This window comes from Anneissia japonica, unplaced genomic scaffold (genome assembly GCF_011630105.1).
Source record: "Anneissia japonica isolate Jap-2015-1 unplaced genomic scaffold, ASM1163010v1 scaffold2688_len169915_cov171, whole genome shotgun sequence".
NCBI lineage: Eukaryota > Metazoa > Echinodermata > Crinoidea > Comatulida > Comatulidae > Anneissia > Anneissia japonica.
In genome coordinates, this window is record NW_022689679.1 from 108,486 (window position 1) to 125,576 (window position 17,091).

A 17,091-nucleotide genomic window follows, 5' to 3' on the forward strand; every position below is an offset into this window, starting at 1 on the left:
GGTAGAGAGTATTGTAACAACTGAAATATAATGAATTAGTGATTGATAATAATAATAACATAGTTGCCAACTTATACGGATTGACTGTGAGACTCACGGATAATTTGTCATTTACCAGTTTTATTACGGATGAACAAAAACTTGCGGATTTCAAGGTTACTCACGGATCAAGATTTTTAAACTAATAAACAATGATTTACGAACTGCATATATAGTAATATGCAATAAATAGATCATTTGCCATTCATCTGTAGTGTTTATAGTGTAGCAAAGAGTAAGCCTAGGCTATGTGCAAGCCCAGTACGCTCGACGTTAGAATCGTAAACAAACGACGCCCTTTACCATCAGTGTGCTTTTATTACCCAGTAATGCGCATGGTTTGTTTGTTTGTTCATCTGTTTTCCACATGAAAGTACTGTCTGTACATCGTCATTCATGATTAAAGTGAGTCCATAAAAAATATTTTAATTTTACACCAAACAATTGTTGGGTTCACTCATCCTAATTTTACAGTACTGTACTTTGGTCAAATGAGTATAACTTTTTGTTTTTATTAAGTTTACATAAACATGACCTAATTTAGTGTCCAAGATCAATCAAATCAGTAGTGGAATGCTCAGATTGCCCGAGGGTCAAATGCTTGTCAACCTTGGCCCCTGGGGTCCCTCCCCCTGCCACTCGGCCAGTGGCACGTTGCTACGCAATGCAAGTTCTCACAGATTTCTTTTGGGAAGTGTTGGCAACTATGGCATCCAGACGTCTGCGCAGCTCTGGAAGAAATATTTCGTAGCACCATTAAAATCTTGTGTGCCAATACACATACTGTAGTAAATTAAGAAATAGTAACTGTATGTTGCATTTAAGCTGCCGTGTTCTCTGCATGCAGATCACTTTGATGTTTTTTTTTTCCATGATCCAATGCAGTTAGCCTGCTCCACCAGCAGTGCATGCGTAGGTATGTACAACCATGGAGGTATTATTGAGAAGATCACTCGGCAACAGTTTAATCTAATCTAATCATATTTATTTATATAGCGCCTTTCTTTGCAGATACGAAGCGCTTCTGTCCCTGGTCATTGGATCCACATGCTAAGTGTTGCTGCTGTATTCAGCGCAGGAGCAAGCAACCCCACCAAGTACCCATTTATACTCCTGGGTGGAGAGAAGCCATGCAGATAAAGTGTCTTTGCTCAAGGACACAAGCGAAATTCACAGCGAGGGATTGAAACCCCAACCTCGAGGTTGGGCAACCAAACCTTTCACGCTGCGCCAAACCGCTTCTTCCGCTTTTTCAAAATTAACAATGTTCCCCTGATTGGATTTTTTTTTACTTTTTACTATGTTGTTATGTGTATATTTGACGAACAAATTTCACAAAATGTTTCTGTTATAATTACGGCTGTGTTATTATAATTTTGTCTAAAAATTGACTGGTTTGACTAAAATATTATGGCAGCGTAAAACTGAAAATCACTCTGACTTTGGATTGATTTTTCGAATAGTTAACCCTCGTTAACCCTAAAATGACTTAGTTTATTATAATCCTCAATCATTTATTAATTAATATCTGTTAAAATTAGAATGATCAAATTTTATCCAATTTATGTACATTGAAGTTGAAATATACTATACTTTCAAAGCTCATGTAAATGTTTCATTAAATTCGAAACACTTTTTTGTGGAAAATATTAATGTTTGATATTTCATGAGAGATAAATGTATCTCAAAGTCATAGCACTCTTACGGGGATCAAGCTTTCAGTATTGCTGCTCCACGTCTTTGGAACGCTTTGCCTTGCTCCGTCAAACACATTAGATCTTTCAATTTGTTTAAAAAAACTTTAAAATTGCATCTCTTTACTGAGGTGTATAGAGAACCTTGATGTTTCTCTGTTGAATTTATATTATTAAAAAAAATATAATAAAAAAACTTGATACCACTTTTCTCTGTCGACGCAATGTTGCTCGTTTGCAGTGCACGGTAGTGGAGCCCTGAGCTTATCCTGGGGTGGAAGGTGCTGATGCTCAACATACTGCCTTTGAGTATCTGCGCATACTTATATGGGGAGCAACACTGCCTTGAGGGGATAATTGGTATTTATTTGTATTTTTCTTGAAATTCTTCTAGGAATTTTATGGTGAAATTGACACTGCGCCTTGAGCACCGTTGGTGGAGATGTGCGCTTTATAAATCTTTATTATTATTATTATTATCTACTTCAAAATTGAAACGACTGTGCAGCCATAGTGATTGACTGTATGTAGTGCGCAGTGAGAAAAGAAGGTGCTCTCCATTTCGCCATGTTCAATTTTAAGCCTGAGCATTTTATGGCGGGGAACACATCAAACTTCAAAGGCATCGCACAACATTCTTCACAAGCTGCGGCAGCTTTTCTCCTGGCCCATTTGCATACTGTAGCACTGCGTGCGCGCGACTTTTTGAAGTGATCTCCTTCTCAATATACCAAAGATAATAAATAGCAGAAGATAGAGCAGCTTCACAATACAGTGGAACATCTGTTTAAAAGGCATTGTGGGTTCACGGAGAGCAATTTTACCCCGGCCGCGCGTCGGCGCTATATAGCAATAATAAAGATTTCGCTCTGGTTCGTTTGTTTCCTGTAGTTTCTCCACTTAGTAAAAATGGTCAAATTTTACCCCATTCGCGGGAGGGCGGATGTTCTATCAATTTTAATACAAATACGCAGAGCAGCTCATTCTTCCTTCTGCTATTTAAGTTCTTTGACAATACAGTACCTCCATGGTGCAACCAACAACAAAGCATGCCTGGTAAAAAGTCGAAGAAAATCTAGCCTACAGTCCGCTGGCTGATTTTACCCGCGACCACATCCTGCAGTTTGCCCGCGGGCACGGTCCACGTCCTGCCCGTGATCGGTACTGTATGCGAATCGAAGAAAATTCTACTAGAGTTCACCGACCAGATGAACGCGTTTCACAAGTTGTTGTGAACTAGGGCAGGGAAACACCGACTTCACCACAAGTTCTAATGTCATGAACGGCATTAGCTGTGACCTACCTTTCCTCGGTAAGTTTCAAGCGGTACGCTTTTCCCATCGATATCCAAAACTTCAAATGAATAAAAATCTTCTGACTGTACTTCTATCCATAACAATGGCAGAATAAATGTAAATAGTGAAATATTCAAAGCAGCAGACCACGTAATAATAAAGACCATTTCGAACACGACAACAACCTAAAGCTACGCCTGGGAGCAGGTCAAAACTGCAAAAAACCAAAACGGCAATAACCAAAACGGCAATAAACCAAAATGGTAATAATACGGATAGAAAAATACGCCCTCAGTCGGCCAGTGTTATCAGTAGATCAGTGACCAATTGAATTTTGGCGTGGCAGGCCGCGACGCTGACAGGCCTAAGGCCCTATAAAAATATTAGTTTATCACCCTATCTGGGCAGGAAAGGTGATGAGGGAGGGAGGAAGGCTTTTTTTTAAAATTTTTTATTTTGCTAAAGCCAAATATAACCCTTGGTTGGTTTGCTGGTGCATTGATATTCAAAGCAAAACATGATTTAGATATTAATGCAAACAATATCTACTAACTATTTAATAAAATAAATGAAAAAATAAATAAATAAAATAAAAAAAATTTTCAAATTTTTTTTTTCAGTACCATAAAAGGCATGCGTGCGAGGGTGATAAACTAATAATTTTTTTTATTTGGCCTAATGCATAAAATTGGTATGATCAATGGAAACGCAAATCACAAATAAACAATTCTGAACCCATGTTTATAGCAATTAACAGTCAATTAACAATTCATGTTATATGCACTTCGTTGAGTTTTGCTTACTTGAATGGACTGAAGTATACTTTGTTACTTCTTAATTCTTCCTCTATGACAAAAAATATTTAATTTTCTTAGTAAAAATAAAATACCCAAGGATTTGAACGGCCCATACACAAGAACCCAAGACCAAGTCAAAATACCCAAGATCTGGTGTAAATACCCAAGCAGTGGTCACACTGACCGGGCGGGTGTCTATATAAAACGAAGACCGAAGACTGAAGATTTAAAAACGAAGACCCCTATTTTTTCTCATATCTCATTTGACAGTGTTTTAAAATTCCAATTGGACAACAATTAAATATCCAATTTGATTGTTTTAAAATTCCAATAGGACCACAAATATCCAATTGAATAACAAATCAGTATCCAATTGGAATTTTTTTTTAAAAGTCAATTGGAAACAATATCCAATTAGAAAATAATGTAATTTAGTTGAGCCTAATACTACTTATTTGAATGCAGAGTGAACAGACACGAGCAGAAACAACAAATATCCAAAATTAAATAAACTCCAAATTGTACAACAAATAATATTCAATTGGATCATGTTTAAATTCCATTTTGAGAAATATTTTTTAAATTCAATTACTATAGATAGCAAATATATCCTGTATATACTTTTGAAGATCATGAAATTGAAACAATTTAGGTAAAATTACTGATTGAAAATTGTTTATTCTCTCGTATCTAGTATACAAAATCGAATAAGCATGGTGATAAACACTTTCCAAAATTTCCTGTGTATGTCGTGTAGAGCAAATATTCATGATCATAAAGTTGTCTCGTATTCAGCATTAAGTCTATGCATGATGAGTTCGGGGGAATATGTCCGGTGTAGATACGATGAAGCTGAGGTGGGAAAAGTAAATCGATACATGATAGAGAACATAGCTGATCTACGGAAGTTGGAGCGCCAAAATAAAGAAAACACCATCATTAGTCCCGAGGACTAAAGAACACCATCTTCATTCCTTATTATGGCACTGACTTGTCTGTATAGACAGGTGACTGTAAATAGTAATAATTAACTGTATCATACAGTTCAATGAACAGTGGCTTGACTAAATCCTAAATGATTTGTAAATGTTTGAACTAGACATGTGAGGTACATGAGTTGATTTAAATTAAATGTTCAAGCCTTGCATAAATTTAACAAGTTGAAACCAGTGAGAGTTCAGGAAGATGGCAATGCCTGTTTAATGTGATCTCTGTAGCTGTTTACGGACATGAGGGCCGATCCATGGAGATTCTAACAAGGACAGCGATTGAAATGTCAGAGCACCAACCATTTTACGAGAATGTTGAAGAAAACTCAGAATTGATCAACGTTTCTCCTGAATTTAGCAAATGCACTGAAAGACTGCACAAGGGATGGAGCATATTCTTCCGCGTGGACAATACATGCAGCATCAACGGTCATTGGGAGACTTATCCAGAGCTTTTTTCCGCCGCTAAATGGTCTGACAGATAACTGTTATAGGTGCTGAGCAGGCAATTTGATCCACGTCATGGAACCAATGACGAACCTATATTTATCATGTGGACTGGCGGTTCCATTGCTTCCGGTACGTGGACACCAAATCACTTTGTTCCCCTGCTGCATCCTGAGAACATTGTGCCAGACAGCAGCCCAGACTCTTCATTGAACATGGTGAGTCTACGTTACTTTTTAAACGCACCTGAAATGACAGTGAAAGCCAATTAATGACCAAAATCATATACAGTTAAACTTGCCGAAGTCGACTTTGTCTAACTCAAATAATTTCAAAGTCGAAATTATTTAACATGCCAAATTGTGTTTTCCATAAATTAACAATCTGTAAGTCAAATTTTATCAAACAATTTTTCAATGGCAATTTGGATTCAACTTAGAGAAGAACTGTAATTGCAATAATAATCACTAATAGGTTACTGGATGTTATTTTCATTGTTGTATTTGATATTATCTTTTTCAATATACAGTATTCAAATAAAAATATTACAATGACTTAAATTTTCGCTGTCTCATGATTATGATGAATGGCCAACACTGCAATCGATGAAATCCAAAAGTAAACCACGAATGAAACAAGAAGAAATCCAAACCGTCTCCAAAAGCAAATGAAGCAGAACCTGACACTAATTCAGCAGAATGGACGACATCTACACCATTAAATCAGGTATGCGATATACAGTAAAACCCCCCACCCCACTTGAAAACGTACTTGTACATGGAAACATAGTTAATGCCTTTATATACCAGTGCTATATAAATTGCCATTATTATTATTTAGTTGTTGTTGTTGTTGTTACTATTATGACGTTATTAAAATTTACTGTAAGGGAAACTTAAACAATGGAGGAATTAGAGAACAATTAAAAAATGGTGTTAAGGTGAAAATAACATGACATTAAGGGGAATATAACACAAAAGACATTCCCCTTAAATCAAATTGCTAGTTATTATTATTACTATTATTTTTATTATTTCTTTGGTAATGAATTCTTCAATAGTCCTTTGACAGCGGCCCAGATGATGCAGAGATCTCAATAAACGAACCGATTCCACAAGAAGTGGAAGAAGAAACTGAGGTTAATAAACTAATAGAAGATGGTTCACTAAAAGTCAAATTAAAGCTCACAACAAACACCGGGTAAGAAAGCTGCTTCAAAGGTTATACTAAAATTATTTTTAGCAAAAACAAATTGTATTATAACCTTGACAAAAATTATTTTTAAAGCATACATATTTAAAATAAAATGGTATTATTATAAAGATTAGCCCTACATTTGGCTCCATTTGTAGCCAGCTAGATGTAGTATCAAGACAATGAAAACTGGGGTCGTATTCTTATACAACATACAAAAAACTTTTTCCAAGCTTGGGAGTCTTATACGCGAGTACAGTATATACAGTACTCCACTATAATTTTTTTCAAAAACCCTCTCAACAATAAACAATTACAGTAATGACATGTCAGAACATTTATCAGCGTCTATTTTCTAGACCAGAAAAATTAACGATATAGCCTAGGTCTTCTATCCAGACATAAGCGAAAAGGCACAGTATCTAACCAACCAACAAGGAGTTGTTATTTAAACTCCCTGATCCCATGTAGAAAGGACTAGTCTATTAGGCCAAAAAGTGTACAATTAGGCCCATATCAGACAGGAAAGTAGAAAGTGGCATTAATGCCACTAATTATATACAATTTTAAACTTTCAACACCGGAACATCTGATCTTCTGACGTCAAAATGGTTATCATTATGGTCAATGGGCTTCGTAAGGCCCCACCCCTCCTTCTGCTCTTTTCATGATGCTCAATACAGCGTGGAGATTAAATCTACCTGCACCTCTGTTCAGCATCGGGTTTGTTAATAAAAAAAAAAGAGGCAATCTTTAACACCCCATTGGTTCTGCAGTTAAGATCTACTGTACGTCTTATCCAGGTTACATGGTTCTGATTGCTAAATGTTTTGAAAATTCAGATGCAAGCGTACTTGGACGACGATGCTCTATAAACCGTGATTTAAGAGAATTTTCAGTGTCGCTTGCATCAGACGACTCACATTGAATGTGATAGACCAGCCACATACAGTAACTCGTTCTTTGGCTACAGGATCTTTTGGTCTAACTAGCAATTATCATAGTGTGTTATTCGGTTTAAAAATTACTATACACTATATCAATACACAAAGTCATATTTTTTCCGATGTCCTCCTATGTCAGGAATCACAAGGGAATTCCGTATGATGATTCAAATGCTTGAATATCATGCTGTTTTGTTCGTTTTCTTGATTTTCAGGAGGGGCAACCTGAGTGTCCTTGAGCCTCCATGCAATCCCTTTCCGATTTCTTGCCATACTCTTCTTTAATTAAGTTATCTGCTCTGTGTAACAAAGTTCTTATAGCACTATATCTGTAACAGTGGGTGATAACTTTTGAAGTTCAAATATTGGTCCGTATGGGTAGTTTTCTCTACCAACCTTTGTCCCAACAGATCCATCTGTATTGATGACTATGTACAGCTAATCAAGATATGCTAAAGCTCTTTCGTTCATATCAGGTTCAATATCCGATGTGGATAATATGACTTCTGCCTTTAAAGTCCATTTTAATGTCTTCATCCAAACTGTTTAGGTGATGAGTAAGCTTCAAAGTAAATTTCTTTAATAGTGCAAGTGCCACCTACATCTCTTCCATGGTGGGTGCTTGTTAGTCATGATAATTTTTTGTTGAAATCTTCCATAGAAGACGTTGCAAACAATAGGCGAGACAGTAGATCCCTTTGCTGCACCATTTACATAGGTAAACTGTCCTTTGAAAGTGGGGGTTAAATAAGCAATCTTAAAGTAAACACTACGCTGAACAGAGACGGAGGGAGATTTAATACCCACGTCGTACGTAACACCATTAATGAGCAGAAAGAGGCGTGGGGCCTAATAAAGCCGCACTAATCTGAATACGTAACAAGACCATGGTTAAAAGTCCAGTAATGAAAGTTTAAGGATTTTGTATATAGATAATTGATAATTTGTATGTTACTAATGAACATACAAGTTAGCACTGAGAAAACACAAACTACTGCAATTCAGGCCTGCTAAACCAACTTAATAAAATTCAGAACACAACAACAATTACACCATTAAAATACATTTCATACTATACAACTTTTTCAACAGCACATTATTGCAGCTGCTGGTGAATGAATAAACATAATATCGAATACAAAGTTGACAAGTACGTCCTCCTGAATGGCCTCAACCTTAAAAACATTGATGAGATACAAGAGCCACTTCCATTATACTAGCAAATTTCCTATGCTAAAACAAATCACATTTCAAACATTAAAAAAATTAAAGGTTATATGACATGTGTTGTATTTCATCATTAAAGCCCCATTCCCAGCAAAATTTCAGTTTTTAAGAAAAATCTAATTTTTGTATAATGTTATAAAGATTTATAAATATAATACGGAATTGCTAGTTTAACTGAATTTAGACATTCCTAAGAATGAAAAAAATGTAAAATAAGACAGAAATTTGATTTTTTTGTGTTCCACACAAAAAATAAATGCGGATGAATTTTTCATGTTTGATTTTGCGATAGGTCGTGAGAAGAAATATCGTAGGCGCTGAAAACATTAACCTATCCAACGCTGCTAGGCTAGGCCTAGCCTTACCTCTATTTAGGTTCTGTTATCACACATAAAAACGGCTGACATGATATTTTCCGTTGCCAGTATTGACACTTGTGAAATATAATATTTCATAGGAATTATTTCAAATTTGTTAAAAAACTGATTCTAACTGAGATTTCGACACTTAAACAAACATATCTCTGCCTAATCGAACGACCGCATTGTGCGAGATGCGAAGTAAAAAAAACTAATCTCATTAAAGAGGGCGCACTTTATTGACTGTATAAAGTATACATAAAAGTGAGAGTATTCCAGTGGATGCGATCTACATCCTCTGAATTTACCTAGTAACGATGAATTCGTCGAGAAAATGGTAATATTTTATGAGAAATAGTCTGTATTTCTCTTTTTTTTAATTCTTTTGCGTAAAACTAAAATTCATGCCAATATTTTTCCATGATTTATAATAATTGGAGTAATGCAAATGCATATTTTCTAAAAAAAGTCAGTTTTTAGTGAAATTTTGCCGGGAATGGGGCTTTAAGTGACTGAAAATTACAAGAAGAGTCAAGATGTATAACGCAGGTATTTCACGATGAAACAAGAGTGCAATATCATGCAGCAGCACAAAGAAAAATTTTAGAGCTAGAAGACCTTAAAGATGGCAATATTATACAATGCCAAGATACCAATTGAATTTGCGGCTCTACATGGATTTTCAATTAGGGACATTTACTGAAATAGATTTGTGGTCCATGTGTGAAGCTCCTATACCAACATAAAAAATACATCACTTTGCAATAAACATCAATTCACTTATCTGTATGTAGTACACTGTAAACTGCTATATTTTAAATTCTTGGAAGAAGACAAAAGTTACAGACATCTTAAAAGGACCTACAGTAAAAATGCTGTGGTAAAAGAGTTTGTTCAAGTTCAATTTATTGTCATATACAAAGTAAATTAAATTTGTTTTCCAAGGTTCACAATAAAAACAGTGACATACTAAAATACAATACAAAGATACGATATAGAATAAGTTATTAAACCTATGCGTAAAATGACATAAAGCATTAAAAATATAAAAACCGATATGAACACTGCAAACAATTGCACTGTAGTCGAGTAAAAATATATGAAAGTGCAGTACACTTACATACTTTGGGTTTGCAGATCAATGGGCGTTTGGACATTTGGGTGTTTCCAAATGGCCGGTCCAGACGACTATAAGTAGGACAGACGAACATGGCATCACATGAGATGGGAGAAATTAAAACAAAGACGAAAAGAGGAAGGTAGTCATGACTGGGATATAATTATTTGTAATTCTATTTTTTAGTCATTAGTAAGTTGTACCTTTAATTAAAATCATCTCTTTCCTTATATTTTCAGAATCTACATCATGGTTCGGAGTTACTCTTAAAGTAACGGCAAGCTGTTATACAAATCTTATGAGAATGTAATTCAACCGGCTCTTCATAAAATCAGAGGTGGAATGTCAGAGGCTAAAGCAAACAAACTGTATAAAGTACCACGTTCAACACTCCACAACAAATTAAAGTATAGTATACTATACCTCCAGTGCTCAGCCTAGATAAGGAGGAAACTATTTCCATACACTTGGAGAGGTCGCAAAGTGGAGATATCCTTTGGCACCTGTTGATATTCAAATCGTCATTAAAAATTATTTGGACAGACATGGAAGAGAAGTGGATTGTTTCAAGAACAATGTGACAGGTGAAGGTTTTATAGAGAGCTTTGCCGAACGAAACAGTCTTATTAAGTGCACTGCTGAAAACATCAAACGGGCAAGAGCGAGGGTCTGCAAAGAAGATGTTGAAGCATATTTTGGCAACATAGAAGACGTCCTCAAAGATATTGACCCATGTAATGTTTTCAACTACGTTGAAACAAACGTAACTGATGATCCAGGAGCAAAAAAGGTTGTTGTGCCAAGAGGGATGAGGCGGGTTGAGTGGATGCAAGAACACTCAAAAGTGGCTACCGTATACAGTATATCCATAATGGCCTGTGGCAGTGCATCAGGGGAACTTTTACCTCCCTTTGTTGTATACATGGCTCAAAACTATTATGAAAATTGGACAAAATCTGGTCCTGTTCGGACAAAGTATGCTGCAACCAAAAATAGTTCGACAGTGAAACCTTTAAACAATGGTTCATAAACCTATTTGTGCCACATGGAGCAAACCTTCAAGGGGACAAAATTTTGATTGGAGACAACCTTGCTTCACACTTTTGCCCAGAAGTAATTAGTGCTGCTATTGAACATGGGATTTATTTCACAGCGCTACCCCCAAATTCCACCCACATAGCCCAGCCTCTTGATGTGGCAGTATCAGGCCCATGAAAGTAGAATGGAAAAAAAACAAACTGGAGAAAACAATCGCGACAACAAGGCTCCATCCCAAAGAGGCTTTCCCAGGTCTCCTGAACAGCCTGTGGAAGGCAATGATGCTGAATGTTGCAACCAGGCTTGTGTCCTGTAAACAATCCCACTACAGAAGAATTGGGATTTCCTTAAATCAGTGGAGAAACTTTGTACAGCAATTTAGTTTGCCTTTTTGTTTATCCTGTCTCTGATTTTTGGTATTGCTATTTCTATTCATTTGATATTTGTTGGACGAAATGAAAGAACGCAACTACAATGATGTGCATGCACAAGCAAGAAATGTTGTTGAACGCTGTTTTGGTGTGATGAAGAGTCGCTTCCGCTGTGTTCATCGCCCTGGTGGTAATCTACAGTACACAACAAAACGGTGTTGTGAAATAGTCATGGTTGTTGTTGACCATCCACATTCCGTTTATTACCAGAAGAGGGGATGGAAATCGATGTGGTGGATGATGATGCCAGAAACCTCAACATGGCGCAGGAGCCAATGCAGCACGCCGGCACGATAAAGAATTCATTCATTGAATACATGGATCGAGAATAAATAAATTACAAATCTGAAAACAGAAATTCAAAAAAAAAGCAAAGGAGGAAAATATAAGAGAAGATGAAATATAGGAGAGGAGGAAGGATAAAGTGAATATAAGAGAAGAGGAGAGGAAATATAGGAGAGGAGGAAGAAAGAAATGAGGAGGAAAAGAAGAAATAAATTAAAATAAAACAGGGAAGAATGTAGCACCTGTTGCTAACAGACGTCGTTAAGTATGCACTGGTGTTCACGCTGATGAACCTCTATAATCGTCATCAGCGTGTAGCGTAGAACACTAGTGCGTACTAACTTCAAATACCGATATTGGACACTTGAATAATCGACACAGAACAGAACAGACCAGTTTATATTTGTTATCTCTGAGCGTCTGTAGGACCAGTTGATTACTTACCACGGTAAGTGGAGTTACTTATTTACTATATTATTATGTAACTACTCTATAGACGCCACGTACGTGATCGATTCTATAATTCTATATTACCGTCACAGTTCATGGTGCTTTCAAGTCCACCATAGATACTATTTTTTATATACTTTGGGGGTTTTTTCCAACCATAGCTAATTTAGTATGTTTGGGGTGGACCCTTTAGGGCTGGGTTTTATGGTTTGTATAAATTCTTTTATATATCTTTTAAATTGCTGTGGAATACTGTAACCAGTTTTCTTAAGTTCTAAATATAGATATTCTACTCTATTAAAATTCATAACACCTTAGCATCGCACAGTATCATTAAATATATAATTCATTGTAAAGTTGTAACAAAGAAGTGTGATGGGACATCTACTGTAGTACAAAGGGCTACTGGAACATGGTGTGATTTCTTTTGTGCCTTGCTAACGGTCAGTCTGTGTTTTACAAAACAATGAACTGCTAATCTACAAAAAGTTGAGCATTAACCTGTTAATCTACAAAAACTTGGACATTTTCTTTATGTGTGCCTGCTCGCGTACGGTCACTGTACGGTGACCTGCTATGAAACCCTATAAAAACGGACCTCTGTCACCAACAAATTCACTTTTAAATTTCATCTTGAACCGGTAATATCCATCATGAGCGAATGTATAGTGCAATCAAATAGTCACGTAGCGTCAAGAAGGTGTTTTCTGTGAAGAGTGCCAGCGGTACAACATCGCAAGTGTGGAACAGGTATTACCTGCGAAAGAGTATCGACAAGGCATAGTTGATGGGTATTTGGATTGGTCCTGTGAGTGCATGTTACAGGGGAACCAAATTCAACAGCAGCCAGATGATGTGTTCGCAACCAATCTCGGAGAATTCGCTGAGCCGAGGAACTTTAACGAGTTAGAACTACCTAACCCTTATCCAGAACCCAATCCAGTTGTTGAACCTGAAGACGCACAGATTACCTATCAGGTACTGGAAGCAACTTCAATCCGTGGAAAGGTAAGTGAAGATTAACTTTATTTTCTACTAGAAATTATTCTTAGTAATACAGTGAAAGGTCTTAGTAATACTGTTAATTGAAACGAATCCAATTGAAACTGTTCTTAGTAGGCCTAATACATTAAAATTGTTCTATAGTAGTACATTAAAATAGTTGTTGGTACACAGCATGATGTTATTCTTATATGTGAGGCACGTCGTGGCGAAATGGTTAAGTTGTCGCACAGGCCAGTATTGAGTATTGAGCTATAAAATATGGGAGCTCAAAAAATTGCCTAAAAATCCAAAATGTTTTTTCACTATAGATCAACAGTTTAATGTCTTATTACTCATGTCCCAAAGTATTAGTTCTGGAAGTGGTCAACAAATTGTTTATTTGTAGTTCTATTAAATACTGTCTCTTATACACATCTTGATGTGTATAAGAGACAGTGAACAGCCTAAAATAAAATATGTATGCATGTGTAATTTGGAATACTGATTGTTATGTTTATGATTTAAAAGTTCAGTTAAATATTACAAATAAATATAAAAAAAATACAGTAGGTAAATATAACCACATATCAATGGACCCAGTAAACCAGAATAAATAATATATAATGGTACAAATACTAACAAATAAAATAAGCATATGACGATACAAACACATATGAATGAAGATAATAAACACATCAAAGCATACAAATACGTGTATACATAAAAAAAAAACAAGTTTGTATTGATACAAACACATACGATGACATAAAAGCATCTATTAAATACAAACATATAAACACACGCTGAATATATCATAATAACGATCAAACTACACGTTAAATAAATAATTAACTACTGGTATAATGACACAAGTACCTGTACATAACAATATTATGATAAATACCTACAAATAAAATACATATAAGTATACTGTATAATGATACAAGATACAAGATAAAATTTATTGTCTTCAGTATAAAACAAATTAAATAAGATAATACAAATTAAATACATTATATAAGTATACTGTATAATGATACAAGATACAGATAAAATTTATTGTCTCCAGTACAAAACGAATGAAATAAGATAATATAGATATATAAACTATAATGATACAAGTACAAATACAGTACAATGATACAAGCTATAGGTAGAATTAATAATGGTGAAATTTCAATTAATAAAGCGTCTCAGCTTTATGATATTCCACGATCCACAATATAGGACAAACTGAACAAGTGCCGCCCAGTAACTGGGAAAAACGGTCCCAACTCCATGTTATCAACCGCGGAGGAAGAGGTAGGTTTACACAAATGTTTTTATACATAATACTTATTAAAAATATATGTCTTAATAGGACTAATATTAGTTTTTTATTTTATTTTAGATGTTAGTGAAATGGCTACTTGACATGGCAAAAATTGGCTACCCACTAACCAAGGACCAGCGAAAGGACATGGTTAAGAGAATTAAGCAAAAGGACATGAGAGAATTATTGATGAAGATAAACGAGTGACTCCCTTAAAGAATAACTGACCAGGCAGAACTTGGATCAAACTCTTTTTTAAACGCCATCCGCAGTTGAGCATCTCGAAAAAGAGGGTGCCATCGTGGGTTGGGATAATATTGCCAATTGGTTTTGAAAACATATTTGGAGGACCACCAGCTGATTGGCGCCATGTCTGACCCACGACGGATATTTAATGCTGACGAGAGCGGATTTCCACTCAGCGTGACATTGTCGAGGGTGATTGCACAACTTGGGCCAAGGATTATTCCAAGTCTCCAACTCAACCAAGTCCCAAATTACGTTGCTTGGCTGTTGCAATGCAGCCGGGTTTTATGTACTGTACCACCAATGTTAGTTTTCCCGGGCCAACGATTTGTATACAACCCACTGTCCGGTGCCCTCGAAGGCTCCTTACTAGGAAGGAGTTCTAACGGAGTTAGGGTAGCTAGTTAAAAAACCTAAAGGGGGCGATACAAACATCGTGATAGAAAATAGTGCCCCGACGGAGATAGGATATGTATTGAGTATTTAAGGATATCACAATTTGGCCAAATTACTTCCACACAACTATTCAGAAATAAATTCCCAACGTAGCAATTGGTTATTCAAGCGTGTTTACAACAAATGTTTCGTTGTTTTTTAAGAATAAAAGGAAACCTTCGCTATTTTTTAGTTAACATGTTTGTTTTATTCAGGTTTTAATATATAAAGGTAGGCAAGTCAAAAATAATATATTTGTAGCGCCTAATTAAAATATATGGTCCAAATTATGATGTATTCTATTGTACTGGAGCTAGGCTTGGCTCATACGGGTTGAGGGCACCCTCATGAATTTTACCGCGGCTACACGCGGGGTAAACAATGTTTACAATGAGGAAGTACTTTGCACTGGCGAATTGTGACCACTGGCAGTGTGTGATGTGTCGCTACAATTATAATATCTAATACAAAGGGCGCATTGATCTCACTTTCTGGTAGATGTAATGCGACTAGATGGCGTCCCTTTGAACCATTATGAACAGCTGGTCATGCGGGGGAAAAAAATTGTACGATATGACCTTTTCATTCTGTAGTTAACCAATTGTTTTTCGGTAAGTTTTTAATAATTTTTAAATAATTTTATTAACGATAAATTACTCGTATAAGGTGACCAATGTTTTTAGAGTTGATAGTACGAAAGTACAGGCATTTTTTGACATTCACGTTACACTAGTAAATAGTTATTATTTTAGTTTTTTTGGGGAGTCAATTTGGGAGAATTTACGATAATAAATACATTCCATAATGGATCGGTTCAAGATTTGTAATTGCTGTGAACGGCAGTAGACGAGTCCATTTTCCGGAATAGGGGTAAATTTATAAAAATCATTTGTAAATTTGTATTTGGATTTGGATTCTGTTCATGCTTTCATAATAGTTTATCAATGATTATAATTAAAATTATTAGAATTTTTAATTGTTTTTACAAGTTTTTCTTTCAAATTAAAAAAAATATATGTATTTTTTTTATTTTTATTTTTTTTTAATTAAAAGCAATTCAGTTTTTTTTTTAATAATTTGTAGTGTACTATTTTAATTAAATTATTTTCAAAAGAGCAGTTTGGTTTCTACTATTTTTTATCTGTTTTAATTTAATGACAGTCAAAAGTGATTTGAAAAAAATTAAGACAATGTTTTATTTTACAGTTGGCAAACTTCCTAAAAAATCAGTGACAAACAGTATTGCTGCTTTTAGAGAAAACAAACACAGAGACTCATTAATGTAAGTTTATTTCATTTTTGCTACAGTATCCTACAAAACAACATATGTTGCGATGTCAAGCCAAAACGGTTGGAAGTCGCTAAGATGATTTTAAGATATAAAGGCAAAACAATAGACAAGGTCAAATTTGCTCATTTTGGTGTTTCATTAAAAACATGTATATTAAATATCTATTAGAATAGGATTCAAATAATATTTTTCACATTTAAGTACCAAAAATACTGTAAAACGTGATTTTAGTTAGACACTCGAACACGGAAGTATGAAAAACGAAGGCAAATCATCGTTTAAAATACTCACGAAATTACTGTTTTTTCAATCGTGTTCCGGGGTCAAACTCGTGTCAAGTTTGATATCGTTGGAAAGCTTAGAATGTCAGCTACAATTTTGATTGGTCAGTTCATCCTCGCAAATTGTTTAATCAATCAAAACAGTCGTTTTGTTACTGTAAACAATTCGGAAGTGGCCTAGCAACAAACGGAAACACGCATGCTGATTGGTCTAATCCAGTCAGCTGACCATTTTT

General features: G+C 35.5%; 1 protein-coding gene and 1 pseudogene across 2 annotated transcripts in view; one reads left to right on the forward strand and one right to left on the reverse strand.

The window, feature by feature from the left end:
* LOC117099833 (glutathione peroxidase 7-like) overlaps positions 1-3,294 on the reverse strand; it is a 7,595-nt gene extending 4,301 nt beyond the window's left edge. The window contains exon 1 of one of the 2 annotated variants that reach the window (XM_033239362.1): positions 3,037-3,294. In XM_033239362.1, the coding sequence (XP_033095253.1) occupies positions 3,037-3,195 (159 nt within the window). In that variant the 5' untranslated portion in view covers positions 3,196-3,294. The other variant, XM_033239363.1, reaches the window with a different exon arrangement.
* A 9,828-nt stretch (positions 3,295-13,122) lies between these two features.
* LOC117099829 lies at positions 13,123-16,325 on the forward strand (annotated as a pseudogene).
* Positions 16,326-17,091: the final 766 nt, after the last annotated feature.